At 46.2% G+C, this 27,899-nt stretch overlaps 1 protein-coding gene across 1 annotated transcript; it reads left to right on the top strand.

Annotated features, from left to right (window-relative positions):
- Nucleotides 1-234: 234 nt before the first annotated feature.
- SLC15A4 (solute carrier family 15 member 4) lies at nucleotides 235-27,505 on the top strand. Its single transcript, XM_023739274.1, has 8 exons — nucleotides 235-795; nucleotides 7,318-7,613; nucleotides 12,636-12,804; nucleotides 13,270-13,347; nucleotides 13,817-13,985; nucleotides 21,383-21,538; nucleotides 22,596-22,754; nucleotides 25,307-27,505. The coding sequence occupies exons 1-8, from the start codon at nucleotides 235-237 to the stop codon at nucleotides 25,453-25,455; spliced, it is 1,737 nt and encodes a 578-aa protein (XP_023595042.1). The 3' UTR covers nucleotides 25,456-27,505.
- The last annotated feature ends 394 nt before the right edge of the window (nucleotides 27,506-27,899 follow it).

Genomic DNA, 27,899 nt, shown 5'->3' with positions numbered 1-27,899 from the left:
CTCTGCCTTCGTTTTTAAAAACACCCACCGTGGGCACTTCACGACCACTAGCCCGGGAGCCTCCTTTCCGTCTCCTCAGGAAGCAGCCTCGCCGCCTCCCCCGGCTTCAGGGGCGGAACCGGAAGTCTCCCGACAGGCTGAGCGACGTCGAGCCCGTCCAATGGGGATGCCCGAAAGGTCTCGCGAGAAGGGCGGTGGTCGTAGGTCGTGGAGGCCCGGCCGGCGGCGGCGAACATGGCAGGTCTGGGGGAGCGGACTCCGCTGCTGGGCTCGGGCAACCACGGCGCGCGGCGGGCGTCGTCAGCATTCGCGGGCAGGCGCGTGGCGTGCGGCGCCGTGCTGCTGACGGAGCTGCTGGAGCGCGCCGCCTTCTACGGCGTCACGGCCAACCTGGTGCTGTTCCTGAACGGCGCGCCGTTCAACTGGGAGGGCGCGCAGGCCAGCCAGGCGCTGCTGCTCTTCATGGGCGTCACCTACCTGGTGTCGCCGTTCGGCGGCTGGCTGGCCGACGCGTTGCTCGGCAAGGCGAGCACCATCGTGCTCAGCCTGGCGCTCTACCTGCTCGGCATGCTGGCCTTCCCGCTCGTGGCCGCGCCCTCCACGCGCGCCGCGCTCTGCGGGCCCCTGCGTCCCGCGCGCATCGAGAACTGCTCGGCGCCCTTCCCCAACGGCAGCGCCGCCTGCCACGACGGCCCTCCGCGCTACTGCGCGCCCGCCACTTTCGCGGGGCTCGTGATCGTGGGCCTCGGCGTGGGCACCGTCAAGGCCAACATCACGCCCTTTGGCGCCGACCAGGTGAGCCGGCGCGCGCCCCGTCTGCCCGGCCCTGTCCACCTGGCAGCGCCCGCGCTGCGCCAGCCCCTGCGGGTCGCCAAACCCCGACGGCTGCCCTGTGCCAGCCCCTGTGGGTCGCCAAACCCCGACGGCTGCCCCGTGCCAGCCCCTGCGGTCGTAAAACTCAACGGCTGCTATTTAGTAGGCAGAAGAAGAAGAGTATTCTCTGCTCTCAGGCAGCTACGTTGTAGTTCGGGGGAGAAACCGCAGGAATAAGTAAATGCAAAAGCAGTAAGGACCGGTTGTGATAAGTGCTGGAAAGTGGCCAACACAGGGTGATGTACAGGGATTAATGGGTGTAAATAAAGGACCGGCCTTTATGGAGGGGCTGTTTGAGCTGAGACCTGAGGGTTATATAAGGCAGCAGTGCTGGACGAACATTCCGAACTGGGGAATCGGGGAGTGCAAAGGACCTGGTGCCACGAAGAGAAGGGAGGTCCCAGTTTTTCTGTTGCTGAGTTTAAAAATAACTGGAAAGAGGTGTGTTAGGCCGGGGCCAGATCATGTCAGGTGAAATAAAGAGTTGAGTTCTGTTTTGCATATTGTAGGAAGCCTTTATAGGGTTGAACTGTTTCTAAGAGTTTAGCTAAGCATACGGCAATTAGGGAAGCTATGGCCTTTGGGCCAAATCTGGTTTACTTCCTGTTTTTGTGGGGCCCGCAAGCTAAGAATGGTTCTTAGATTGTGAAGTCCCACAAAAATCACAAAAAGAATATTTCATAACAAGTGAAAATTATATGAAATTCAAATTCCAAACTCCATTAGTTTTATTGGAACACAGTCCTGCCCATTCCTGTTTTATTAAATGCTGTCTTTGCTATCGGCTGCTTTCAGATGCGGTGGCAGAATTGACAGAACCTAAAATAGTTCTATTTGGCCTTGTACAGAAAAGCTTGCCAGTGTGTATTGTACGGAGTAGGTTGTATGGAAAATGATGACAGCAGGGACACCAGGTAGGAGTCTGTTTCACCTGGCCGGGTGAGAGATTTGGACTAGAATAGAGGCAGTGGACATGGAGTGAAGATGGATTTGGGATAATTTATGGAGGTAGAATGGGCAGGCATTGCTGGTGGATTGTATACGAAGTAGGGAAAGAGGCATCAAAGATGACTCCCTGGGTTTTGTACTAAATAACTGGTTACCTGGCCCTAGCTAACATTTACTGAGGGCTTACTGAGTACCAGGCACTGTGCTAAGGACTTTACTAGTCCGTATAACATCTTGCTTGTGTTACTGTTGTGCCCATTTTACAGATGAGGAAACTGAGGCTTGAGAGGTTAAATAAGTTAGGTAAAGTTCCACAGCTAGTAGGTGACTGAGCCAGTATTCAAAACTTGTCCTTTGACTCAGAGCGGAAGCTTCGTGCCTGTGGGAGGCTCTCTCAGCCCCACAGGAGAGAGATGCCTTATAATGATGCTGAGAATAACACTTGCCTGATGTGTTGAATTCTTGACTGTGCTCCTGCACCGTGGCACGTGCTTTCCATACCTGGCTTCACTTGAACTTCATGTGCATCTTTTCACGTCCATTTTATAGATGGGGAAACAGAGGCACAAAAAGGAGGTAATTTTCTTGTCATACAGCTAGTGAGTGGTCAAGCTGGGGACTTCATTCCGGGTCTGACTTCTTAATCTGCGCTTTAACCAGCGTAGCAGGATGGGGTGGATTTCTGTGCGATCTGTGATGGTGCGGCATAAATGCGGTCGGGTCAGCCTTCCATCTCGAGGCCAAGGCTGGTGGCCTTGGCTGGGGTGCCGTCGACTCACACACCAACAGCGGTGGCGCGGCCCTGTCAGCAAAGTCATTCCGTCTTCTAGAGACTGGGCCGCAGGACGGAAGTGTGACATGAGTGATTATCCTATGCCACTTATACTCTGTGCTCGCCCCTCGTTATCTTACTTTAGCCTCACGACAATTTATCCTATAGCTTTTATAATTCAATAATAGCAGATATATAATTCCCCGTTTTATAGCAAACAAAGACTTAGAGAGTTTGACGCACCCAGGGTCACACAGCTAGTGAGTGGGAGCTGGGTTTTGGACCCAGGCAGTCAGACTTAAAAGTTAGTGCTCCCCAGTACTTGACAGATGATAGACAAGTAATTCATATTTCTTCAAAGGCTGGATGAATGGCTCTGTAGAAGTTACCGAGATTGAATCTGCACCCTTTTGGTCCGTAATTAAATCTAGATGTTCAAAAGAAATGTGCTCTCTTATACTGCAAGACCGCTGCCCTAGTATGGGCTCCATAAGGTGCATTTTAAAATTCTTTCAGCTTGTCTATAAAATTTGAGTTTTTTTAAAGTGAAAACTTAGGGGATGCCCATCAGTTGCTGAGTGGAAAAACAATGCGGCATATCTGTAAAATGGAATATTATTCAGTCCATAAAAGGGAATGAAGTACTGGTACATGCTACAACATGGATGAACCTTGAAAACGTGCTAAATGAAAGAAGCCAGACCAAAAGGCTACATTTTATATGAAATGTCCAGAATAGGTGAATTTATAGAGACTAGAAGTAAATGAGTGGTTTCGGGGATGTGGTGACATTGGGGGTGGTGGCTGAGGGATACAGGGTTTCTTTTGAAGAAACTGTTCTGAAATTGGACAGAGGTGATGGTTGTACAACTTTGTGAATATTCTAAAGACCATTGAATTGTGCAGTTTAAAATTATATCTCACTGAAAAAACATAGGGAAAAAAGCAGAAGCCTCCTCCTAGGCTGTGTCCTCTGTCCCAGGTGCTGGCTGCTCTTAGAGGAGCATTGAAAAGGCAGTCCTTGTCCCGGAGGTGCTTGCTGCTTCGTGAAGGGAAGCACGTCTTGGGAACCTCAGGTCACATCCCGGCTGTGATGCGCGTTTGGTCACTGCAGGACAGGGCTATGGTGTCGTGCTTAGGCCCCCATTAACGACCCTTCTTGCTTGGAGAAATCTACTTGTATTTTTAAGAAGCTTGTGCTTGTCTGTGACTCTTTATCTCCAGTATCACACCTCTGGGAAAGTGCTAATTTGAAAGCGGAGCGGGCTCAGCGTGTGTAGCCTTGGTTGGCTTTTGAAAGGAGATGTGAGGCTAAAGAGTCCAAGGGTGATGTATTTTGATGTAAATAAATCATGTCAGCCCCCACATGCTTTCCCCCAGTGCTTTAACCTTTTTAAAAGATCCAGATCATTCTTTCTGGTTCGGTTGAGTATTTGAAACAGTGACCTGAAAGAAGAACTTACTTTGCACATTAAAAAAAGAAAAAGAAAAACCCTTGCCGTCAAGTCAACTCTGGCTCGTAGCGACCCTATGGGACAGAGTAGACCTGCCCCACAGGCTTCCTATAGGCTGTGATCTTTGTGGGAGCAGATCACCAGATCTTTCTCCCTTGGTGCGGCTGATGGCTTCAAACCGCTGACCTTTAGGTTAGCAGCTGAACACTTAACCGCTGTGCCACCAGGTCTGCTTCTATTTTACAGATAGAGCAAATGATGGGAAAAAAAATCATTTAGAGGAAAAAATTGCTGTCTTGTGTATTGTAAGGAAGTTTTCCAAGTCAGCCAACCTTTTGATTCACTACATACAATATTCTTTTCAGCTTTCCGTCCCTGAATTGATTTTCATGGTATCTTTTGACCAGCCACATGAGAAGCTTGCTCAGCGTTGGTGTAGGGGTGAGGCAGCTGTACAGACAGTGATGTAACGTAACATGGCGTGAGTGTTGTGGGTTTGCCAGCCAAGGGCAGGGAGCATGTGACTGTGCTTACATGAGCCAGCTTTTCATCTGTTGCAGAAAATCACTGGAATGGGGTTAGTTAGGGCCTTTGCAGTAACCTTCAGTTTGTAAAGTAATTTTGATGGACTAACGTTGAAGGTGTAAGTAAATCAACTGTGAGTTTCCACAGGAAATGAGGGTGAATGGAATTTAACGTTAGGACTTTGCTAGACTAATAGAATGTTAATTTTTTCATGCTTCATTTGAAGAGGATATACTTGAGAGTGTTTGTGGGAAGATGTGTGTAATGCCACTATAGGTAATGAAAAGGCCCCCGAATCTACTGACTGTTTCAGCCTGTCAAGGAGCTCTGGTGTCTCCGTGGTTGAGAACTACAGCTGCTAACCAGAAGATCAGCAGTTGGAATCCACCAGCTACTCCTTGGAAACCCTGTGGGGCAGTTCTGCTCTGTCCTGTAGGGTTGCTATAAATCAAACTTGATGGCAATGGGTTTGGTTTGGTTTTCATTTCAGCTTGTCAAAAAATTATATATATATATATATTTTTTTTTTTTACTTTATTAGTTATGTTTTCTTTGTAATCATTTCCCTGTTCACAGTTTCTCTTTACTTTGTCTGTCTCCAGGATAGCCATGATGTTTGAGCCCACTGTTTAGTATATTTAAATGCATTGTGTCCCCAAGAGGAGCTGTCTGTGTTGGAAGTACTGGATAAGAAATTCTCAGTACGAATCATGCGTTCAGTAATTATGCCTGCATTTGACCGAGGTCCTCTCATCGGTGCTGACAGGAGTAGGACTCCTTCTAAGAACTTGTGGTTTATTTAAAACTCAAATTTTCAGTTTGAGGTGGTGGTTACCGTAATTCAGGTATATGACTTGTCCGTGCAGTAGCCATGCTTAATCATTTTGGATTTAAAAAAAAGAAAGAAAGAAATTCTGAGTAGCACACGATTTTGACGATGTATTTAAAACCTTTCGTGGCCTTTGAGGTATGTGGGTGCCCACCAACATTTTCTGCCTCTTAGGTTATTGGGAAGCTCCTTTCCCACTGACAGTATATGGTGCTGCAAGGCAGGAGCCTTTGTAACTGTTTGAAACCGAAAAGGCAGGCATCTGCCACAAGTTACTGTTTTGTACAGAGTATTGTGTGAGGTGTGTGCATGTTTGGTAGGAAAAATAGAAATTTTCAAAAATTTTATGTGGTACACATATGGAGCCCTGGTGGCGCAGTGGTTAAGAGCTCAGCTGCTTACCAAAAGCTCAGCAGTTGGAATCCACCAGCCATTCCTTGGAAACCCTATAGGGCAGTTCTGCTCTGCTGTAAGTCAGGATTGACTTGACGGCAGTGGGGTTTTTTGTTTTTTCTTTTTAACGTACCGGTGGACTCGGGGGGTGCTCTGGGGTAGAGTTAATGGGACCACGTATCTCCCTCTGGTCTCTCACGGTAGGCTTGTGGGAGTGGACAAGAAAAAAAAAAATCCATACTACCTACCAGAAATTCAAGCTCATTCAAAATTCAGCATGCTTCCATTAATGAAAACACATGATATCAACAAAAAATCAAAGCAGAAAATAATTGGGTCTTTAAAGGGATTTATGATCTTTAAAACTAGAGCTTTAAATATATCAAATAATATGACTACTAAAAAGAAGCTTATTGTATATCATAGTTGGATGTTTTGGCCTCCACTGAAAACCTTTTTGTTATTCGGTAGAGGAGATTACTCTGTGGATCAGAAACCAGATCTGTTATAAGGACGAAAAAGCAGAAGATCTTAAGACAGCTAGTATGAGATCCAGCATCAGCCTTTAGGTAGTAAGCTTGTTAAGCATTATTTTATGAAATGGAACTCCTTAGAAATATTTGAGTTGTAATAGCTCATTTTTGCAGTATACACTTAGATGTAAAAATCCAGCTGGTAAGAGGACTCTGTGCCTACCCCAAATGGCCGTTTCCTACATTCTGGCTCTATTGGAATGGCCTTGTGGAGGGTATAAGCCACCTTGGTGCTCTTATTTTTCTAAGTTAAGGAAATTAGTGGTGTTTGAACCTTTTAGAAATCTCTCTCAACTTATCAGAATTTTTCCTGATTCCATCGGTAGACTTACTAATCTAAAAATAGCACACGGTATTAGCTTCAGTCTGTCATTTCCTCTTTGTTCCAGGTATAACACTGCCTTCATTCTCAGGAGACCAGATACTGACAGGTGTGGTATCCCCACCTCATTGAACCAAGCAGTCCTTCTCTTGGGGCCTTAGCACATTTGCTAGGTGCTGTGTGGTACATACTTTTAGTTCATTCAGGCTCAGGGCTATATACCTATAGTTCTGACACTTCACCTGTGAATACATTTCACCTGGGATTTGAACGTTTGTTTGAGTGCAGATTCCTGGGCCCAACACCAGAGGTTGTGATCAGGTACTTCTGGAACATGGGTCGGGCAAATCTGTATTTTTAACACATATCCCAGATTATTCCAAAGCAGGTGGTCCACAGATGCTTCTTTGAGGAACTCCAGGATTTGGTATCATTAAGAGAAATGCTACCCAGAATCTGTAGTAGTTAGAAGTGTAGGATCCTTTTTTGTCAGAGACCCTTGACTGTATTTGTAAAGGTCATTTGGATCATGCTGCGTTTCTTAAAGGCAGTGAGGGCAGCTGTTCCTTTCATCACTTCATTTACATATGGTGGTCGGGTTTTTCTTCCCCTTGAAGACTAGCAAACGTTTTCAAGTCTTCTTTTTCCTTCCTTCCCTATTATTTTAGGTTAAAGATCGAGGTCCAGAAGCCACTAGAAGGTTTTTTAATTGGTTTTATTGGAGCATTAACTTGGGTGCCATTGTTTCGTTGGGAGGCGTCGCATACATTCAGCAGAATGTGAGCTTCGTCATCGGCTACGTCATCCCCACTGTGTGCATTGGTGTGGCTTTCGTGGTCTTCTTCTGTGGCCAGAGCTTTTTCATCACCAAACCTCCCGACGGCAGTGCTTTCACCGACGTGTTCAAGATACTGGCGTATTCCTTCTGTCCACAGAAGCGGATAGGAGAACATCGTAGTAATGGGTACGTGCTTATCCTCACCACGTTATTTAGATGTGATTTACTGGTCACTGTAATCTAATCACCACCTTCACCTTTATTGCGTGCTTACTGTGTGCTGGACACGGGGCTAAGTGGTTTAACTGTCTTATCTCCATTAGCCGCCCACCTGCCTGGGAGGCGGGTGCGGTGCTGTCATCCCCATTGTAAAGGCAGGGCAGTAGCGGTATTCTGGAACTTGGGTTGTCAACCTCTGCCCTGAGCTTCTGCTAAAGAGGAAGCTGCTGGCTTCTCGGGGGCAGATTATAAAGAGAAACTTGTGGAGGAGGCAGAGGGGTTAGTATACGCGCTTCGTACGTTTTTGTTTGTTTTTAATTTTACAAAAAGCGATGGTATATTCTTGAATCAAAAAACAAGCAGTTGCTTATTTGGGGAGGTACCTGCCTGCTCCTTCAGACAGTAAGCTGCTGCCTGTGCCGCTGAGTTGGCCAGCGATGCGGTCAGCGTGAGCCCCACTGTCCCCCGGCCACGTCGGCCACTCCTGGACAGAGAGGCACCCTGGCAGGATGCTGAGATGCAGGTGGGGCTCGTCCCGGTTACAGGGGACTCCCCTGCTTTAGCGCTGGAAGGCTCGTGTCCTGGGCAAACTGACGGTTGGTCTCCCTAGATGCAGCTTAATAGAAAAAAGTCGAGAATTTAGCCCAAGAGATCTCAGAAAAATGTTTGTTGTTGTTTACGGAGATATACTTTACGTGTAGTAAAATTTACCCCTTTCAGCTCTACAGTTCCCTGGTGGCATAGTGGTTAAGGGCTATGGCTGCTAACCAAAAAGTCAGCAGTTTGAATCCCCCAGGCGCTCCTTGGAAACCCTATGGGGCAGTTCTTCTCTGTCCTACAGGGTCGATATGAGTTGGAATCGATTTGACGGCAGTGGGTTTGGTTTTTTTGGGTACTCAGTCATGTAACCACCACTGCAGTAAAGATACAAGATATTCTCATCACCCCCGAAATGCCCCTGGTGCCCCTTTGTAGGGACCGTTTTGATCAGTGTAGGAATTCTTGATAGGTGCTTGCAGACTAGGGGTGACCCCTCAGTCACGGGGAGCTTCCCGCCTCAGGGCAGCCCACACCATTGGTGGACAGCGTGACTGCCGGGGTGCTCTTCCACAGGCCAACCCCCAGATCTCTCCCTGCGCCCTCGGCATTGTTTTATGTGTGTACTTGGAGCTGTGGAGAGGAAATCTTCCACGTGGTAGACTTGAGGCTGCATCACAGTAGCTCTTGTGGCCCTGTTTCTTTTCTCCACGCAGAACATCTCTGCTGTCTGGAGCTGGTTCTCGTGTGGGATTCTGACAGACCTCCTTTCTAACCATCCTAGTTGACTGGCCAGACATTCCAGTGGTCAGGGTGGCAGTCAGACCAAGACTCCACAAATACAAATGGGAGCACACTAAAGAATCGTTGAAAATTAAAATCACAGTGCCTCGGCAGCAAGCTCTTGTCTTTGGTCACGGCCTGGTTTTAATCAAACAACTCATGCTTTCAGATCCCAGACTTCTGTTCTGTGAACGCCCGTTAGCAAAAATGCAGCCTCTGAAGGCACCACCTCAGCTCTCAGTGTGTGTGTGTGTAGGTGGTACCCGATAGACGTTTCTGTAAGAGAACAACATTGCTTCATGGACGTTTTTGGATTTCAAGGCACAAGTGGCGTGGTGGAGAGGCTCCGGGGTCACTTTTACTTAGAAACTGATTTCCTTTTCGATTTATTCGTGGAAGTTTGGGCACACACACAGAAAGTACTGGCTTGCAGAAAGCTGATGGGCTATAGACTGTCCCAACTGTGCTCCTTCCCTACTGGTTCCATGACCTCGGGCAGTTTCCGTGGCCTCATTCAGCCTCTGTTTCCTTTTTGTGCAGTGGAGATGGGACACAGGTCATAGGATCATTGTGAGGCCCGAGAACGGCGACGTGCAGAGCCCTCAGGAGAGTGCCAGGCACTAGGAGCCCACTTCATGTGAACTACGCCGTGAGGGTGTTCTAAGAGGCGGTGGGCTCCAAGCCTAAGCAAGTACACCATAGTCCGATAGTTCCGTAGTTACGGCACTTCACTTCATCTGGCCCCATTCCAGTTTCTCTCTGGCCTGGGTTAATCTATGTTTTGGAGGTGATTTAATGCTGTTTTTAAATGGGACATTATTGTGTATTTGTTCATTCTTCTGACCTGAGTGGAAATAGCTCTGAATCTCTTTGGGGACACGTACCTCTTTTTTTTATTTTTTCCCATACGAAAATTTATACGTACATTGTTATGTGACTAATTGCTCTCCCCATACTGTGACAGCACACTCCTCCTTTCCACCCCTGATTCCCCGTGTCCATTCAACCAGCTCCTAACCGTCTCTGCCTTCCCATCTCACCTCCGGACAGAAGCTGCCCGTTTAGTCTCTTGTATCTACTTGAGCTAAGAGGCACACTCCTCACGAGTATCACTTTATATCCCACAGTCCAGTCCAATCCTTGTCTGAAGAGTTGGCCTCGGAAATTGTTTTAGTTCTGGGCTGATAGAGAATCCAGGGGCCATGCTTTCCGGGGTTCCTCTAGTCTCAGTGAGACCATTAAGTCTGGTCTTCTTACTAGAATTTGAGTTCTGCACCCCACCTTTCTCCTGCTCCATCCGGGACTCTCTGTTGTGTTCCCTGTCAGGGCGGTCACTGGTGGTAGCCGGGCACCATCTGCTTCTTCTGGTCTCCGGCTGATGGAGTCTCTGGTTTATGTGGCCCTTTCTGTCTCTTTGGCTAATACTTTCCTTGTGTCTTTGGTGTTCTTCATTCTCCTTTACTCCAGGTGGTTGGGACCATTTGATGCATCTTAGATGGCCGCTTGCAAGCTTTTAAGACCCCAGATGCCACTCACCAAAGTAGGATGCAAAACATTTTCTTAATAAGCTTTGTTATGCCGATTGACCTGGATTGGGGACAGGTACCTCTTTGAGTTGAGGATCTGTGAGGACGATTGGACCCGGGGAGGAAGTTACACACGTGCACAGGGAGCCTTTGCAGGCAGTCCCGGGAGCACAGGCTCCTTGACTCTTGAGTACATAAGCTTTGTGCAGGGGAGCTGTGGGTTCTCGTCTGTGCGCCCGTGTCATCTGTGCCCGTGCTCCGTTTTGCAGAGCCACACGCAAACAACATGCGTGAACAAGGTGAAGTTTTGGACGTGCGTTGACTTAGCAGTTTTTAAAACATTTTAACAACATGAAACAAAAGCAGTGTAACCAGTAACCTGTGTGAATGATCTTTGTATGAAAATGGTTTTGTTATTTAAAATTCAAATGTTTTTAGAGAAACACCCATTTAGTGGGATATAGTAATTCGTTGATAGTATATATGGTAGGTACATAAGGACTTTAAATTTCCGTTATGGGGGGAGGAAAAAAAATCTTGAAGAAGCTATGAGTTTTCAAATGAAGGTACAACTAATTTAGAGTCCTGGAATTTAGAGCTTCACTTTCGAATGTGTTTTTTTCCGACTGTTTTCCCCACTAGACTCCACCCCTTACGTCAGGACATGAGCTGTGTCTTGTTTGTTTACTTGCGTATTCCCAGCACCGGTAACAGCAGTGTGGTCAGTTGGAAGGTGCTCAGTTATTATCTGTTGAACTGAATTTAGTTTTCACGGCCAAAGTTTGGCTAAACTATTAAGTTACAGTTTTCTATTTTTGGGGGGATTTCCCCTACTTTGAAAGCCCAGATTTAAATGTAAAACAGTTAAATGGTACAGGAGTTTATACACTAGAAAGCCAACTCTCCCTGTTTACATCTGAGTCCCAGAATTGGAATAGGTTGTTAAGGCAGTGAGCATCTCCTGGGATTTCTGGCTTTTCAGAAAAGTGCAATTAATTTTTTTTTCTTACTTTACCTCTAAGAACCTTGGAGCTGTCTAGTCACACCCCTGCATTTTATAAATAATGAAAATAATGAAGCAGACTGTGTAGGGTGAAGGGAGTTTGCTAGTGTAAGAGCCAGGCACTGTGGGTGATGGGCCTGAGCTGCCTGAGTGTGCCCATGGGGGTGGCGCATCACGCTCGTGTCCAGGTGCTCGGGCACGGGCTCCAAAGCTGAGACTGCCTGGGCCCCTGTCCCGGCCCCAGACTCCCTAGCTTTGTCCCTTTGGGCACGTTTGTTACCCTCTGTGCCCTGGTGATGAACATGTGAGCACGCAGACGAGGGCTGGCACACACTGAGCACTTGGTGTCACCTGCTCTCAGGTAACAGCATCGGGCCGGCCCCTCTAACCAAACCCCCTGCCATCGAGTCAGTTCCGACTCATAGCAACTATAGGGCAGAGTAGAACTGCCCCGTGGGGTTTCCAAGGAACAGCTGGTGGATTCCAATCGCCGACCTTTTGGTTAGCAGCCAGGCACTTTAACCACTGTGCCACTAGACCCCTCTAGCACTTCTTCAATCTGAGAGAGATGTTGGTCTCCCAGAACAGAACCCTTCCTCCTAGTTAACACCAGCGACTTCATGCTAAATCAACCGGCACAACTTTATGTAACCACAGTGGTATTGGTTGTCAGGCCTCGGCATTTGATGAATTAGCTAATTAAAACACCAAAACAATGCAGTGGAAACGTTTTTTCCAAATATTAGTTCAGTGATGCAGCTGACGTTAGCTCTGGCAGCCTCAGGTGAAGCTGCAGGCTTCCCCTCCCAGTGCCAGGGGCCTGTTGCCCAGTGGCCGAAGCTGAGGTTAAGATCAGCCACAGTTTGGCCACAGTCTGACTCTGCCTTCTTGCCTCCAGAATTACAGTAGCTGCAATTGCACTTTGACTGGAAGGTCCTTTTGTAAGCTGTTCCAGGACATTGTGTGATGGTTAGAAACAATTTAGGTAGCTGTATTTGGTGTGTACAATTAGTAATAGAATGAACCCAAAGCAAATTCAGTATAGTGAGCTGGTTTCCTACCTCCAGACTTAATTTGTTACCAAATAATTGATTTCTGGGGGCTGGGAGAAAACTAATTCCTTCATTTTATCTCCCAAAGTCAAGGCACTGGCGTCTGTCAGCAATCTTCTAAACACAGTCTGTTTGATTCATGTAAGATGTCCCGAGGAGGGCCGTTCGCAGAGGAGAAAGTGGAAGACGTGAAAGCTCTGGTCAAGATCGTCCCAGTTTTCTTGGCTTTGATACCTTACTGGACGGTGTATTTTCAGGTGAGTGCTGACACACAGCCGTGCGTTCCCTTCTCACCCTGTGAAATGGTGCCCGCGCGTTTGTTTTGGCCAACGCTGGAGTACACAGGACTCTGTCTTCTCACGAGCCACTGGGATCTTGGGATTTGTGTCCTCAGTCATGCACGCATTTTGGCTGCTTTAAATGTCTGGAAAACTTTTCCAGAACAGAAGCTCAGAACGAGTATGCTTCTGGTTTGGTAGGCTCCTCCTCTGAATGTAACTTCTCGTTTGAACAACTGGGCCGCTCTTTTTCAAAGCTGATCTCCAGTAGACTTTGAACATGACCCAGTAACTGTCTTGTCTGCTTTCCAACGGGAACCTGCATCTGTTTCTGGGAATCGCTGTGTCTTGGCGCACAGAGTTGGCTTCGGGGTTGGTAACGTGCTTAAAATGTTTGAAAGATGGAGTTGGTTCATATATAATGATGATGCTTTTTATACCCAGATGCAGACAACATATGTTTTACAAAGTCTTCATTTGAAGATTCCAGCGATTTCAAGTATTACAACCACCCCTCATACGGTAAGAACAGTTGAAATGATCTGAAAACTGTCCTTTGGGGGTTATGCAGTGAATGGATTTCTTCTGCCAGTTGTAGATATTTTATGAATTTTAGCAGTTAGTGTGAACTTAAAATAAGTTCTTATTGAGATTGAATTTTTACTTATTTTAGGGAATATATTTCCATTGGCCACATTGTTTTCTAGATTTAATTGACTGATGTCCATTAAGCATTAGATTTTTCACCTGATTCTCCCTCCCCCTCCCCTTAAAGCACGGAAGAACAAATGCAAACCTTATGTAGAAGTAAAAATCTTTTCCTGGTTCCAGTGTCCTGAAGCTGAGAGTGTTTTTTCCTAGGAGGTTGTGCTTTGTAGAAATGAAGCAAGCTTTAAATGAGCGTCCCCCGTTTAGACACGTGTTATCACATAAGTACTGTTCACACTGTAGACAGGTAATACGTTTCTTCATTGCGGTTTTAAACTTCCAGTTCCCGGCAGCCTGGCTGACCATGTTTGATGCCGTGCTGATCCTCCTGCTGATCCCTCTAAAGGATAAGCTGGTTGATCCCGTTTTGAAAAGAAACGGCTTACTCCCGTCATCCTTAAAAAGGATCGCCGTTGGAATGTTCTTTGTCATGTGTTCTGCCTTTGCTGCAGGTAAGGGCATTTCCACCTCACTTCTGAGGCAGACTGATGTCGGCAGGTGTGGGTGGTTTGGAATCTGGTGCTTGATCCCTGACTGTGCCGGGTGTGATTCAGGAAGTGTGTGTATACTTGTTATGGTTTGAATTATGTCCCCCCAAAAATGTGTGTATCAGTTTGGCTAGGCCATGATTCCTGGTACTGTGTGATTTTCCTGTATGTTGTAAACCTGCCTCTAGGATGTTAATGAGGGAGGATGGGTGGCAGTTGTGTTAGTAAGGCAGGACCTGATCTACAAGACTGGATTGTGTCCTGAGGCAGTCTCTTGAGATATAAAAGACAGAAGTGAGCAGTGAGACAGGGGGACCTCATACCATCAACAAAGCAGTGCCAGGAGCAGAGCGCGTCCTTTGGACCGGGTTGCTGCACCGAGAAGCTCCTAGTCTGGGGGAACACTGATGAGAAGGCCGAGAGAGAGAGAAAGCCTTCCTCTGGAGCTGACACCCTGAATTTGGACTTTTAGCCTACTTTACTGTAAGGAAATAAACTTCTGTTTGTTAAAACCATCCACTTGTGGTATTTCTGTCATAGGAGCAGTAGATGATTAAGACAATACTTTATAAGAGAACGTACCTCAATTACTTTAAACCATTAACTTTTCTTCATCTGTTAAGTTTGTATTATGTGAAGTTTAAGATTTTTCTTCTAAGGATTTGTCTTCATTTTCCTTCTAGAACTAAATACTTGGCAATGCTCTCAAAGTGGTTTTTGAGTTGAAGCAAAGGAGGCTTGTCCTCTACTTACTGGTTTAGATTGTAGATGAGTATTGATTGAGTAGATGGATTTTTATAAATTGGAGGTTGTAAAAACAGCCTGGGGGAGGCGTCTGACCTCCTCCAACTTCACAAGGGGGAAGGAGAATCAAGATCAATAGCCCAAGGCTGATTCTCTGAGGCGGAGGTCAGACATGCCTCCTCTCTCTGCCATCTTTACCAATTCTGACACCAACCGTCCCTCCCACGGGACTCTCTACTCCTCCGCTGGGTTCGATAATTCATTGCAGTGGCCACACACAACTCACAGACCACACTCAGGATTATGGGGTTTGTTAGGGAAGTAACAGGTTACAATTCAGGTTGAGGAAATACTCAGGATACAGTTCTTCCACCAGGACAGCCTCTTCTCAGCTGTGCTCACAGGTGCACCTTTCTCTGGCCCTTGGCATCTGCCCTGCCCAGGCAAGTGTTAGAAAGCTCTTTTAGCTCTGCGACTAAGTATCCCGAGGCACCCCACTCTCCCAGGAAGCCTCTTGCCCAAAGGCACTCAGCTTTCTCACTCCTTGGGCTGGAAGCCTGCCACGCCGACTCCTGCCAGTCTCTCCTGCAGCTGTTTCTCTGCCACCGCTTGTCACCGTTCTAAGTGTTACGTCTCTCCCTGTCCCCCGTCTCTTGGTCTCCTGGTTCTAGATGCTTCTCAGTGCAGGGATCCTGGGTCCAAAGGACACACTCTGATCTTGGCCTGTCTTCCTTAGTGGTGGTGGGATCCTCTCTCTGCTCTGGAATTGCCTCTCTTAAGCCCAGCAGGATAACAAAACTGACCAGTCCCCTTGGTGGGCCCCAGTTACCTGATTTGCATAGCCCCGCCCAGTCACTAGGTGGGCGTTACCAGACCATGACAAGAAAGGCCACACAAAACACTCCATCGTACTGCAGGGATACTCTGTAATTCTCAAAGATGAAAATTCCACGTTAGATCCATCAGTAGGCTTCAGGGTGCTCCTAAACCCATTGAATTTTTCTGTCAAATTGTGTGGACATTTTCCTGGGGAGGAAGGTTTCATCAGATTGGTATAGATTTACAACCAGCCCTTCCTCTCTGTCCCCACAAAAAAGATTAAGAACTAATGTCTAAATATTCAGACACTGATGAGGGGAATTAGCCTTTTGGGAGACTCCGTTCTGTTCTCAGTATTATTCTGAAATACAAGTTGTTCATCTTTTGCCGATAAAGCTGGGGTATTGCTGACTTTCTCAACTCGCTTTGGCGCTCTTCCTCCATTAATATTTTGAAACTATTGAAGTGTAAAGTAGCTTAGTTATATAATAAGGAAGTCCTGAATCCCTAAATATCATCCACTGTTACGAGGAGGTTAATGTTAAGCAGTGCTGAAGTGGAATTTCATATTTTTGAACAATGCTTCCTAGCTGCCTTCATTTGCTGTCGCCAGAGTGAACCTACTGATATAGCACTTAATAGATTTAAAGAAATTAGTCCCTAGGCTAAAGAAATCTGTATTCTAGAGACAGGGACATTTTAGAAGCCTATTACGGCTTCTCTTGATCAAATAGATCAGTAAAGCAGGGTCGTGTCTGAATGGAGTTTTCAGTGTGTGCTTGCTTTATAGTCCATCGTCTTCCTGGTACGGCGGCACATGGGGGAACGAGCGAGAGCAAACAGGCGCTAACTACAGCAGGACTCTAATTGCAGGTTTCAGGGAAGCCCAGTCAGTCATCAGGAGGGCTGTCTGTCTGAGGGACAGTCACTGTGTTGGAGACCATGTCTGTCTGTCCTGCTTCCAAAGTGCCCGCCAGAAGCTCTGCTGGTGGTATGGCTGAGCCCTGGCCTCAGCATCCCTTGTTTCTTCCTGGGCCTGGGCGCCCCTCTCTGCACACCCTGACGTGGGCAGGTGCCGAGGAAGGGGTCCTCGTCCCCCGCTGTGGTAGTTCGGTTCGCGTGCTTATTGACAGAAGGCAGGCTGCCTTCTGAGCACTCGCTTGCTGGTATTAATGATCGCTGGCATCTAAACTGACGACTTAGAAAGAGAATACCCAACGAGCTTAAAGGGCATTTCTTTCCTCAGTGACCAGGTACTAGGAAGGAGTTTAACTGTCACGATTTTGGAAGAGTTTAAATATGTTGTAACTTAAGCACAGCTTGTTAAATTTAACGTAACAGCTGCCCGCGTTTGATGCAGCCCATCCGCAGCTTAGGTGAGTATTCTTTAGTTAAAACATCACTGGGCTTTGGCTAGAGACCTGAAATCATTGTAGCAAACCAGAGTTGTCACAGAAACGTCCCTTTAGCTTGTGATTTAGTACACTCACTAACAGTAAGTTTTCCTCGTCACTTACTGCTTTCACCATTAGTGGGTCAATAGCCTCCATCGGTGCAAACCTGCCAGGGGTCTTTTCTGCTCTTGAGTTTCTCAGATGAGAATCAGGCTCACCCAAGAGAGAAGGACACGCGCTTTGTCAGGTCCCATTTCCCCTTAAACACTGTGGGTCTGTTTCTAAATTGCTAAACGACTGGATGCTCGCTGGACAAAAGGGAACTTGAGAAACGTAGAGAAGAAAATGAAATGAGCGGTAACTTCCCCCGAGATGCTCACGACTAACGTTTCGGTGTAGGACCTTCTCGTCTTGTCGTCCGTCTGCACACACATACACGCACACCTGTTTGTTTTTTACGAAAAGGAAATTGTATTGTGTAAGCTTGATGGGAACCTGAATAAGAAAAAAATAAATGTAAGAAAACTACCAAAGTATAATAAAAGCTATGCATGTTAATTATAAGGGGAAACACGCCTCTGCCCCGCACATCACACGTGCAGACACCCCCACTGTTGACACTGTGTGTGTGCTTGTGAAAAATGATAAAATTACATATATGTGGTGTATATGCTTATACTGTCCTTCGTAACCTGTGTTTTTTTAAAAAACCTGATGTGCCATGAATATCTTCTCGTGTCAGACATTCGTCTGCAATCCTTCATGGAATTGTTTTGTAGAAATTTATCACAGCAGCCTGTTCCCTTTCTTTAAGTCCTAATGCATATCTCTAACACTCATGTAATTCTATTTTGAGCAGTTTTCGCTTGAATTCAAGTATCATCTTCCCACAGATCATTATTTGGTGTTTTTTTCTTTTGGGGGGGGTCATAGCCCCTCTTTATGATTTATAAACTTACGATGTGCCTAACTGAGAATTTGGATGGCATCCCCAGAGCCATATAGCCTTTTAGGGAATTTTGTCGTCTAGGTTGTTAGTGTAATTAAGAAGGAGTAAGTGAACCAGATACTAAGAAAGGGATAAGGTGATTAAAGGCAGTAATTAAGAATCAAGAACTAAAAAATCATTGATCTGAAAGAAGAATGCAGCTGAAGGGCTGAGCCAGAGGCACTTTCCAGAGGAGGCCGTCAGGTGATTGGCAGTGAGCGGAGGGCATGCGCCAGGCACAGCGGGACCAAGAGTGGCTGGATAGGCTGAGGCCTGCTTGGAAAGGACCAAAAAAGGTCATCGGAAAAATACGGCCTCGTGGCAATAGGCCATCTTGTAGGCTCTGAAGCCCAGAGAACTACGGGGTATTCATTATAAGGTTTCTAGTTTCTGCTGTTGTAGTAATTACTGCAGAAAAATTTCTGTACTTATGTTGGGTGAATTCCTGGAAGTGTACTCATTATCTCCTTTTAAGGCTTTTGGTATCGATTGCAGAATTGCCTTCCAGGGAAGGAACAGGCTCCCACTCATCACCTCAGGTCCATGGTCCTGGGTCCCTTGAATTGGGGTCTGCTCTTTTCTCTTCTTCCTGTGGTGGGTGATGCTCTCTTCCCCAGCAGCCTTAGGCACATGGCCATTCACAGTCCTCACGGAGGGGATGGACAGCCTGTGGTCAGGGCGGATTCGTATGGGGCCTTATTCTGGGAAGAGGGTCACAGCTTTCATCAGAGGAGAGTTAAACACCACTGCTCTGCAGCCCATTTTAAAAACTGTTATTACACACTCCATCCATGGGCATTTAGAGAAGTACAGATGAATTCATCTTTAATCTTGCCCTCCTAAGAGGACCACTGCAAATATTTGATAGCCTCCTGGAACATGTTCTGTGCATAGCTAAATTGTTTTGTTTTTTCCAAGAGAAATGGAACAAACTATTTAATTTATACCGCATTGTTTTCTCTATACTTAATGTTTTTCATGTTAGTAATTAGAATTTAAATATGGCTTTTTACAACTAATCAGTCCATTTTTGAATACATTGTCCTTGTTTTTCAAACCAGTTCTCTCTCGTTAGATATGATGGCTGGTTCCAATTTATCGTTCTTTCATTGTTATGTTTGTGTTCTTATATATACATGTGTGTTCGCATATATGTATGCACACAGCCTTATATATACATGTATGTATGGTTATTATATATGTACACATCCTTATATGTATATATATATACGGCTATATATATGCACTATTATTTCATGTAAAGATTTCAAACTTATGAATATTTTTCTCTTTATTTTCCTTTTAATTTTATGTATGTTACCTTAATAAAGTCTTATACGTTTCTTTATTTAGGTCCTATACATTTTGTTAGTCTTATTCCTAATTATTTTATATATTCTTTGGTTTTCATATATGGGAGTGGAGTCCTGGTGGCGCAGTGATTAAGAACTCGGCTGCTGATCAAAACGTCGGCAGTTTGAATCCACCAGCCACTCCTTGGAAACCCTGTGGGGCAGCTCTACTCTGTCCTATAGGGTCACTGAGGGTTGGAATCGACTCGACGGCAGCGGATTTGGTTTTGGTTTTTATATACAGGAGTTTACTAAATTTGAGTAAATGCTGAGTTTCAATGAATTATTTTCAAATGGCCACTCATTGTCTTCAAATAATACAGTTTCTTTTGCTGCCTTAATGATAATTACACTTCTGTCTCATTTTCTCACTCACTCACTCACTCACTCTCTGTGTGACAGCACGGATAGAATGTCTAGAAAGCTGTTGAATGTTAGCAGTGGTGGGTGTCCTTGTCTCATCCCTGACTTTAATGGAAGTGCTTCGAGCAGCTCCCCCCACTTAGGTTTAAATTCACCATGCCTGCTAGATTAAAATAGATGTCCCTGATGATGTTAAGTATATAACCTGTATTTCAAGTGTATTGAGTACTTTTGGCAGGAGTGAGCATTGAGTTTTTCTCCATCTGTTTATGCATCCAAGAGGATTACATCCCCCCTTTGTCATTGATTTTTTTATTTAATTTTTTACTGTTAGCTGTTGGTCCATTTCTGGAATAAATCCTGCTTGTTTAAAGAGGGCTGAACGGGATCGTTTGATCTGTAGCTTCTGCTCTGTCCTTTAACGCGTGTGCGTCTGTGTCCGTGACGGCATTGATCTCGGCTGTATTCGTCACATGGTGGTGTCGGCGTTATGTAGCTGCATAAAAGGAGATGGTCGACTTCACAGCTTTTTTTTTTTGGCGGGCCAGATAGTTTTTTAGTAGGATGAATTTACCCATTCCCAGAAAATTCCAAGTATCTGAAAATCACCGGAGAGATTCCTGAGGGAATTTGTTTGGTAACTTTTTCATCTTTTTCCAGGTTTCAGATACTGTTTTCTCTTGAGTCAGTTAAGCTTTTTTTTAAAAAAAATTCCCTGTAAGCCACTCATTTTATTGAGTTTTTATAAAAATTATTAGTCTAGAAATAAAATAATGGTCTTCTAAGTAAATCGGTAGTATGTTCCCTTCCTCATTCCTAATTTCATGCGTCGATGTGTTTTTTTCTCTTTACTTGAGTTAGTTTTGTGGTTTTCCTTCTCATTTCGAGTTAAATTCTTGTTTCACTTTTATTCATTCTTTCCTGTTTAATAATGAAAAACATTTAACACTTTGATTTTGCCTGTTACTGCTGCTTTGACCAACTCTATATGCTTTGATTCATTGTAATGTTTTCCACGAACATTGAAACTGGTTATGATTTCTTTTTGATAACGAGTAATTTCAATCAATATTTTCCTTTCTTGGTATTGATAGGTTTATACCTTTGTTAACGATGTCTGGCTCTGTGGTGGAATCAGGGCTTTGAACCTGGTTTTCGGTTTGAACCCCTGCTGAGAATTTGCATTTCCATTCCAGATGTACTGAATCAGAGTCTACAGTTTAACAAGATCCCCAGGAGATTCTTTTGTATAATAGATTTTGAGAACCGCTGCTCTTCTAGGGGTTCTGAGAATTGGTCCCTAACCAGCAGCATTAGCATCACCTGGAAACTGGTTCGCAGCCCTGGGTGGAACTGGGAGAAATTATGGCTTTATAATCCCTGCACTGGGGCTTCAAGGCTTTCTTTGTGGCCTCCTGTGAACTTGAACATACTGAGCACCTCTTTGATATACAACGTTGTAGAAAGCCCACACGGAATAGGCGCGTGGTCTGTACTCTCTAGTTACCTACCTTAGAAGCTGAAAGCTGGGAGACTCCTTGGGTGCAGGGGTCCTGGCAGGGAGCTGTTGATTGGGCCTTATCCTTTCAGGCATTTTTCTAAGAATCAATTGGCATCTTCATAGCAAACACGTAGGTTTTTAGTTTAATTTTAAACGTTGATAAATAAATGCTATACCAACCTACTTGTCATGAATGGTAGGAATTCTAGAAAGCAAGCGGCTGGACCTCGTGAAGGAGAAAACCATCAACCAGACCATCGGGAACGTTGTGTATTATGCGGCCGATCTGCCGATATGGTGGCAGCTCCCACAGTACGTGCTGATCGGGATCAGCGAGATATTTGCAAGTATAGCAGGTGAGGTTCCCTTAACAGCGTCGGCGGCACTGCAGGTCTCGTCATGAAATAGTAAACACCAGCATGATCTACGATGTTGTTAGAACAGGGCGAGACAGAAATAGCAGAGTACTTCTGCGTTTTTCGCCGGCAGTTGTGGCTCAGAATATGGATTGGAAAATGAGCGGCAATACTACGGTGAAGGTTCTCCTCTTGGTTTAAGAACAGTATCTCCCAAGATATTTTCATGAAGACTCATCAGCGCCCTTGTAGGTGCCAGGGGAGAGAGAAAGGCAGAGAAGTCCTGGCGGGCAGCTGCTGGGCTGAGCCTGCTTGTGTGCACGGAGCCACAGCTCTCCGTGACTGCAGGCTAGACTCATCTAGAGTCAAGTCTGTTTCTTCAAAGCATGTTGCCCCAGGCCTCCCCTTCCCCAACAGTTACTTTGGGGCATGGACAGTGTGTTGTGCACGGACCGGCTCGGGCAGTGGGAGCGAGGGAGAAGGGGGAGTTAGTGATGTTCAGAAGCCGAGGAGGCGTGTGGGCGGTGGTTCCCCCTCTCCACTCTCAGAAAACTCATACAGGATTGGCAAATGAATTTGAGAAAATCTGGATCTATAGGTATAACTGATAAAGTGGCTTTAAAAAAGATCGCCTTTGAAATAGGATTCATAAGCAGATTCCCCATTTCAGTGTGAATATACACTTTGTTTTTAAACTCCACGACTTGAGAGTATAGGAAAACTTTGCTTCTTCATCCTCCTTCATTCCGTAAGGAACAGAAAAATGTAAGATCCAACAAATTAAATGTTACCATGAAGTTTGAGAGTAAGAGGTTAAGTTTCTGCTTCATTGACTTGTTTGTGTTTTAGAAATTGTCGTCGTGGCTAAGAGAATAAGCAGCTAACTTGTAACCATTGATTTCTTGAACTTGTGTGAGTGGGATCTTGAGAACAGGGAAGGGAGTTTTGGACACTGCAGCTCTACAGCCCCGATGTGCACCTTGCGCTCGTGGGGCCAGGTCAGCCGTCGGCTGGCTCCTTTGACAGCCCAGCGCCCCCCCACCCCTTGTTGTTGTAGGTCTGGAGTTTGCGTACTCGGCTGCCCCCAAGTCCATGCAGAGTGCCATCATGGGCTTGTTCTTCTTCTTCTCCGGCATCGGGTCCTTTGTGGGCTCCGGACTCCTGGCCCTGGTATCTGTCAAGGCCATCGGGTGGATGAGCAGCCACGCAGACATTGGTAAGAGCGGGTGTCCACTCTGAAGATGACTGGGATGGGAAGTGGGTTCTGGGGGCCGCTCCTGAGTGTGTGAGGGAGTGGGGCTGCTTTCACCTAGACCAGCCTGGCCCCCCAGCTACGTGTGGCCGTCCCTGTGCTGCCTTGGAGCCTTACAGCTCCTTGTCTGCTCTCATCCCAGCTGCCGGGTCTGCCTGGGCCTCACCTCGGCCAGCAGCTGCCGCAGCGATCGGTATTTACTTGGGAAACCTTGACTGATAGAGTGCCTCCTCCACCTCAGTGTCAAGGCTGTTTCTGCGAGGCAAAGAAAGTGTGTATCAGTGTCCCTTTATTTAACTTGTTTTTTTTTTCCTATTACGTAAACCGTTACAGTGGAATTTTACAACGGGCACCAATAGGTGGCGTCTTAGGGGTTGGACAGAATCACAAAATATCAGAGTTTTGTCTCTAGACTCATAATAGTTTTTTAAAAAGGATCCAGGAGATGAAGGTTTATTTTCTTTTTCTTTCTTCAATATTTTACCTATGGAAAAATAGGTTACAAAATACTTTTTCTTATATAATTGTGTTGGAGTTGCTGTGATCTGGTGGTACTTAGCCATCCTTGGGTTATAAATCACTTGAAAAGCTGATGAAAATTTAAGGGTTTTTTTCTCCAGAAGTTGCAGAACTCTAAAAACTTGTCTGTGACAGAGTTAAGGTCCTTGTCCTAATGGACAAGTTCTGGGTAGCTTCTAGAAGCCCATGCTGCCACCATCCCCCCCACCCCGGTATGTGTTTGAGAAGTGAGCGGGTCTGCTGGCTTTTGTCATCCCCTCGGCCCCTGTCTAGGGTGTGGAATAAGGTCCAGGGTCTCAGTGAGCTCTGAGGATTCTTGTGGGTCCTGCGTGTTACACAGGCCACTCAGTACATGAACAGACTTCCCCATCCACAGCTCTAGTTCTGTTTCTTCTTGTTTGTTTTATTTTAAATGCATCATGAAGGATTGATTAGTTTTTCTCATTCTGATTGTTTTTCAGTTAGTTTCATGCCCTCTTTACTAATTTAATATCCCCAGTTTACTTAACATTCATAATTTGTTTCCTGCAGGTTTATTTTTAACCTTTCCACTGGGGGGCTGGTTATACATTTAGCATACGTGTACAGGAGTTGAACCTGAGTTCTATTTGCTGATGTTAATTCTGGAAGGCTGACTCTCTGGAGTGTGTTCCCAGCCAGCCCCAAACCGTGTGCTGTATTCGTGTCTGACAGCCTCTTCTTGTTCGCACCCCAGTGGCTGGGGTTCGAGTCATCATCCCTCACAGTCCCTGGTGTCCCGTTGGAGATGCAGAGGGGTGACCCACAGCAGGCATGCCCTGACAGATAGCAGCTCCCCAGCTTACTCAGGAGTCGACTGCTGTCAAAGGCAGGTGAACCTAAACAGTCAGTAGCGCTGATTTAGGGAGAGGCTGAGGCCCAGCGGCCACCCCTCCTTCAAGTCCTGGCTTCTCAGGAGCAGCACATCCGAGGGCAGATCCTGCCCACCCCACTTCCCTCCACGCTGTGCACTTTCCCGGGCCCCTGCCCGCCTCCTTCACTTCCTTCCAGAATCGTCCGGAATCAAGTCAGACACCAGAACACGAGGAAGCAGGCCATGTGACAGACAAAATCACTTCTGTAAAGTTAGGGGAGTTTGTATTTCATTGTTTGCTTCCCAGCCTGTCTTCCCAGCAAGCTTGCTTTCTTTCCTTTGATGATTACTACTCTTTAAGGTGGGTATGGCCTTTATACTGTAAAGTACCCTGATCTCAGTACACAGCTCGATAAGTTTTTGGCCCAGATCAGAGACGGAACATTCCCATCTCTTGGAAGGCTCCCCGCCGTCCCCTCCTGACGGGACGTGCTGGTCTGGGGGGCTTTGCTCCTCTCTGTCCTGGTGCGAATGGCTCGCACAGTGTGTGCCGTGCTGGGGTCATCCCTCTCCTCCCCACGTCCGAGACCCTCCTCAGTAGTTTGTCCTTCTCCCTTCTGAGCCGTGTTCCCTTCTACGGATATATCACAATTCACCCGTTCCGCTGTTGCTAGACGCTTGTGGGATTTCCACTCTGGGCTTTGAAGAATTCAGCGGCTCTGAGCATCCTTGTACACGTGCATGGGGAGGCACGTGCACTCGTGACTTTGGGGCCCCGGAGTATCTCTCATTACACGTACAGTCTCCAGTGTTTGCCAGCTTTACATGCTATTACCCTTCTGGCCGTAGAAAGGCCTGCGGGGTCCAGGGTGGCTGGGTCTTCTGTGATGGGTAAATTCTGAGTTGCCTACACAACCCCAGGCAGAGGTGATCTGACATGGCGTACGTGCGTCTCTGCTACTAGCTTAAATGGGGTCACCACGTGTCTGGAGGCTGAGAGCGCTGGCCGACGTGCCATGAGGAGCTGAGGGGTTGATTCAGAGTGCCAGACCCAGCCACGTCAGACGCTCAGCTGACTTCAGTGGGAACCAAATAAAACAGCAAAACCTTTCAAAACGTCTCTAAGTGTGGCTGACGTGCATCTTTCTCTGTCATTTTTCTCCAGGTAACATTAACAGCTGCTATTTGAACTATTACTTTTTTCTTCTGGCTGCTGTTCAAGGAGCTACCCTCGTGCTTTTCCTTATTGTTTCTGTGAAATACGACCGTCAGCGCTCCAGAGCCAACGGAGTGCCCGCGGGTGGGAGGGCCTGACACTCGGGAAGTGGAAATTCCGTTGACTGGGCTCTGTGCCGGCGGGTGATGGCGGACACAGGTGACAGCGGAGTACGCCGAGGACAGGCTGGCTTCTTGTTGCCGGGAAATGTCTGACTGTTTGAACTTGCATGTTACTGAATTAATTTCTTCTTCTACCAAGTAAACTAGGTAAGTGCCTTGCTGTGGCTCGTCTCCTGTCACACTGCCCCGGGGGACAGGTGTAGCGGGGAAGAGGTACCCCCGGGGAGGTCAGGTGCAGGCGTTGAGTACGCTCCTTCCCATCATTGGAGTCCCTCAGTTGACCCTAGACTGTGCTTCCTTCCTTTGAAAAAACCCCCCAGATTCAGGTTACAAGTCTTCAGAAACCACACACACATTGGTTGGCGTATCAATTATTTAAACAAATTTTGCTATTTCCTTCCCACAAACCTTATCATCTCTCTCTTTAAATGAATAAGCATCTCCTGTTGAGGGATGGGAGAATGTTTTTAAGATAAAAATGTGCTCAGATGCTGCAGAGATTGTGCATGAAGGTTACGATCGTGCCTGCCTTCACGTGCCACAGAGCTTGCCGTCGCCAAGTTTGTTGGTTCAGGCTGGTTGCAAATTTGTTTCATCTGCTGCTTCAAAAAAATAATTAAACAGTTGGTGTTACTTTTCTTTTTAAAGTAAGAACCCGCATCAAGACCTTGTAGCCTCTCTGAAGCTACAAACGACTTAAACGGCTTGCCAGTATTTTAACCTTCCCTAGCCAGTTTTTTACTTTGGGTCCCATTGAGACTAAAGACTGATAATGGGGAGATGTAAGGAAAGCATTGTTTTGCGCAGAATTAACCATTGTGGTTAAAAACAATTTAGTGTTAAATGTGAACTTGAACTGTTTGACTAGTCATCAGCTTTTGTATTGTTATTTACATGTACCTGGAAGTTCTAATTTTGTTAAATAAACTATGTTCGTGGCTGTGTGTTTTGGTGTAACTGAGTGATTATAAAAACACCTCACGTCTGAGACCCGGTGTCTAGTTGTCTGCGTGGTGTGTCGAGCACCGCTGGTGAGCTGGCTCTTACACGTGGTGGCAGGTGGACTCGTAGCCTGTCAGACTGAAGGTCTCCCATGTCCTGAGTCAGGTAAAATACCTGCTTCTGACCCCAGCTCTCTGCTTCTCTGAGGTGGTGATGCTTCACTTCCTCCCTAGTAAAGGACAGTTGTACATTTTGTAAAACAAAATAGAAAGGAAAGCCACCCGTCGTGTTTTTGTAATACAAGTGTAGAAAACACAGCTCGGTCTCGCCAGGAGAGTTGAGTGGATTGAAGGTGGATGGCCTGTATCGCTGGTTCTAGTTGGGCAGGGGCGTGTCTTGGGTTTAAAGTGAAGTAAAAGGGAGGGGGCTGGGGGGAGGGGCTGGCTCGCCTCACCAATTCTGGATGTAGCGGGGTAGACCCTTGCTGATCGAAAGGAAAATTCTCTCTGGAAGTTAGCTGAAGGATTGACAAAGTGATCAGAGTACCAGCTGAATATTTCAGCTGAGTTGAGATGGGTCATGACCCGGGTGCACGGCGGCAGTAGAGGAACTGAATAGATAAATACAAACAACCAGTGTGAGGTTGTGGGAAGCGTTCTCCTGTTGAATGTGCGTGCCCTCAAGACTTTGCTGCCTGTCTTCCACCTGGCCGGCTCTTACCGCCCTCATAAAACAGATGGTAGTGCACTCTGCTTGAAGATGCGCACACCTGCTTTCTCCTCGTTGACAGTGAGTAGGGCAGAATTCTGTTTCTCCAGCCTCGGGTGGATTTAAAGAGGAAGTTTTCAATCAGACGACAGGAGTTTGGTTTACAACAGCGGCACATCAGGCCTGTCGCTGGCGTCACAGGGAGGCTGCATCCCTGTTCTCTGCTTTTCACCTGCTGAAGGGGGCTTTGGAGCACCGTGTCACTTTACTATCCAGAGTTTGAGGTGACCTCTGCCCTGTAAACTGAGGTAGGTGTTACACTCTGGATCGCATGACGACAGAGTTTCAAAACACTGAATCATTTCCAGATTGCATCAGGCCCATTCAAAACTCTGATCACTTCTAAATTCCAGGTGATAAAATATGGCTGATCTTCATTATTAGCAGATTGTTCCACTTGGTGCAGAACAGTTCCGTCACTTGAAATCAAACCCCATTGAGGAAGAGTGACGTGCTGTGATGGTGTGAAATTGCTGTGTGTACAAAGTGATCCAGTGTTACTAAAGCAGACCCAATAGTTGTGGGGGAATTTTCAATTACAAGGAAGTCCCTTGAGTAGATACTATTAAAATGTTTAGTGTAACACCTTGCTCTTTTGGAAACAGTTCTTTTTAAAGGAAATAATGCCCAAAAAGTGCTTTGTTGAACTAGAATATATTAAACAAATGAAAAGCATGAATTATAGAGAAAGCCAAGGGAAGAAAAAAAGC

The sequence above is a fragment of the Trichechus manatus genome, unplaced genomic scaffold (assembly GCF_000243295.1).
Source record: "Trichechus manatus latirostris isolate Lorelei unplaced genomic scaffold, TriManLat1.0 scaffold00131, whole genome shotgun sequence".
Taxonomy (NCBI): domain Eukaryota; kingdom Metazoa; phylum Chordata; class Mammalia; order Sirenia; family Trichechidae; genus Trichechus; species Trichechus manatus.
Note: the sequence above shows the minus strand (reverse complement) of the source record. Positions and strands in the feature narration are given on the sequence as shown.

Bases quoted from the DNA above. Each gene is read 5' to 3' on its own strand.
- SLC15A4 (XM_023739274.1), top strand. From the start codon at position 235: ATGGCAGGTCTGGGGGAGCGGACTCCGCTGCTGGGCTCGGGCAACCAC. The intron at 796-7,317 runs GTGAGCCGGCGC...CTATTATTTTAG, and splicing joins CGCCCTTTGGCGCCGACCAG to GTTAAAGATCGAGGTCCAGA. The intron at 13,986-21,382 runs GTAAGGGCATTT...CATGAATGGTAG, and splicing joins GTGTTCTGCCTTTGCTGCAG to GAATTCTAGAAAGCAAGCGG.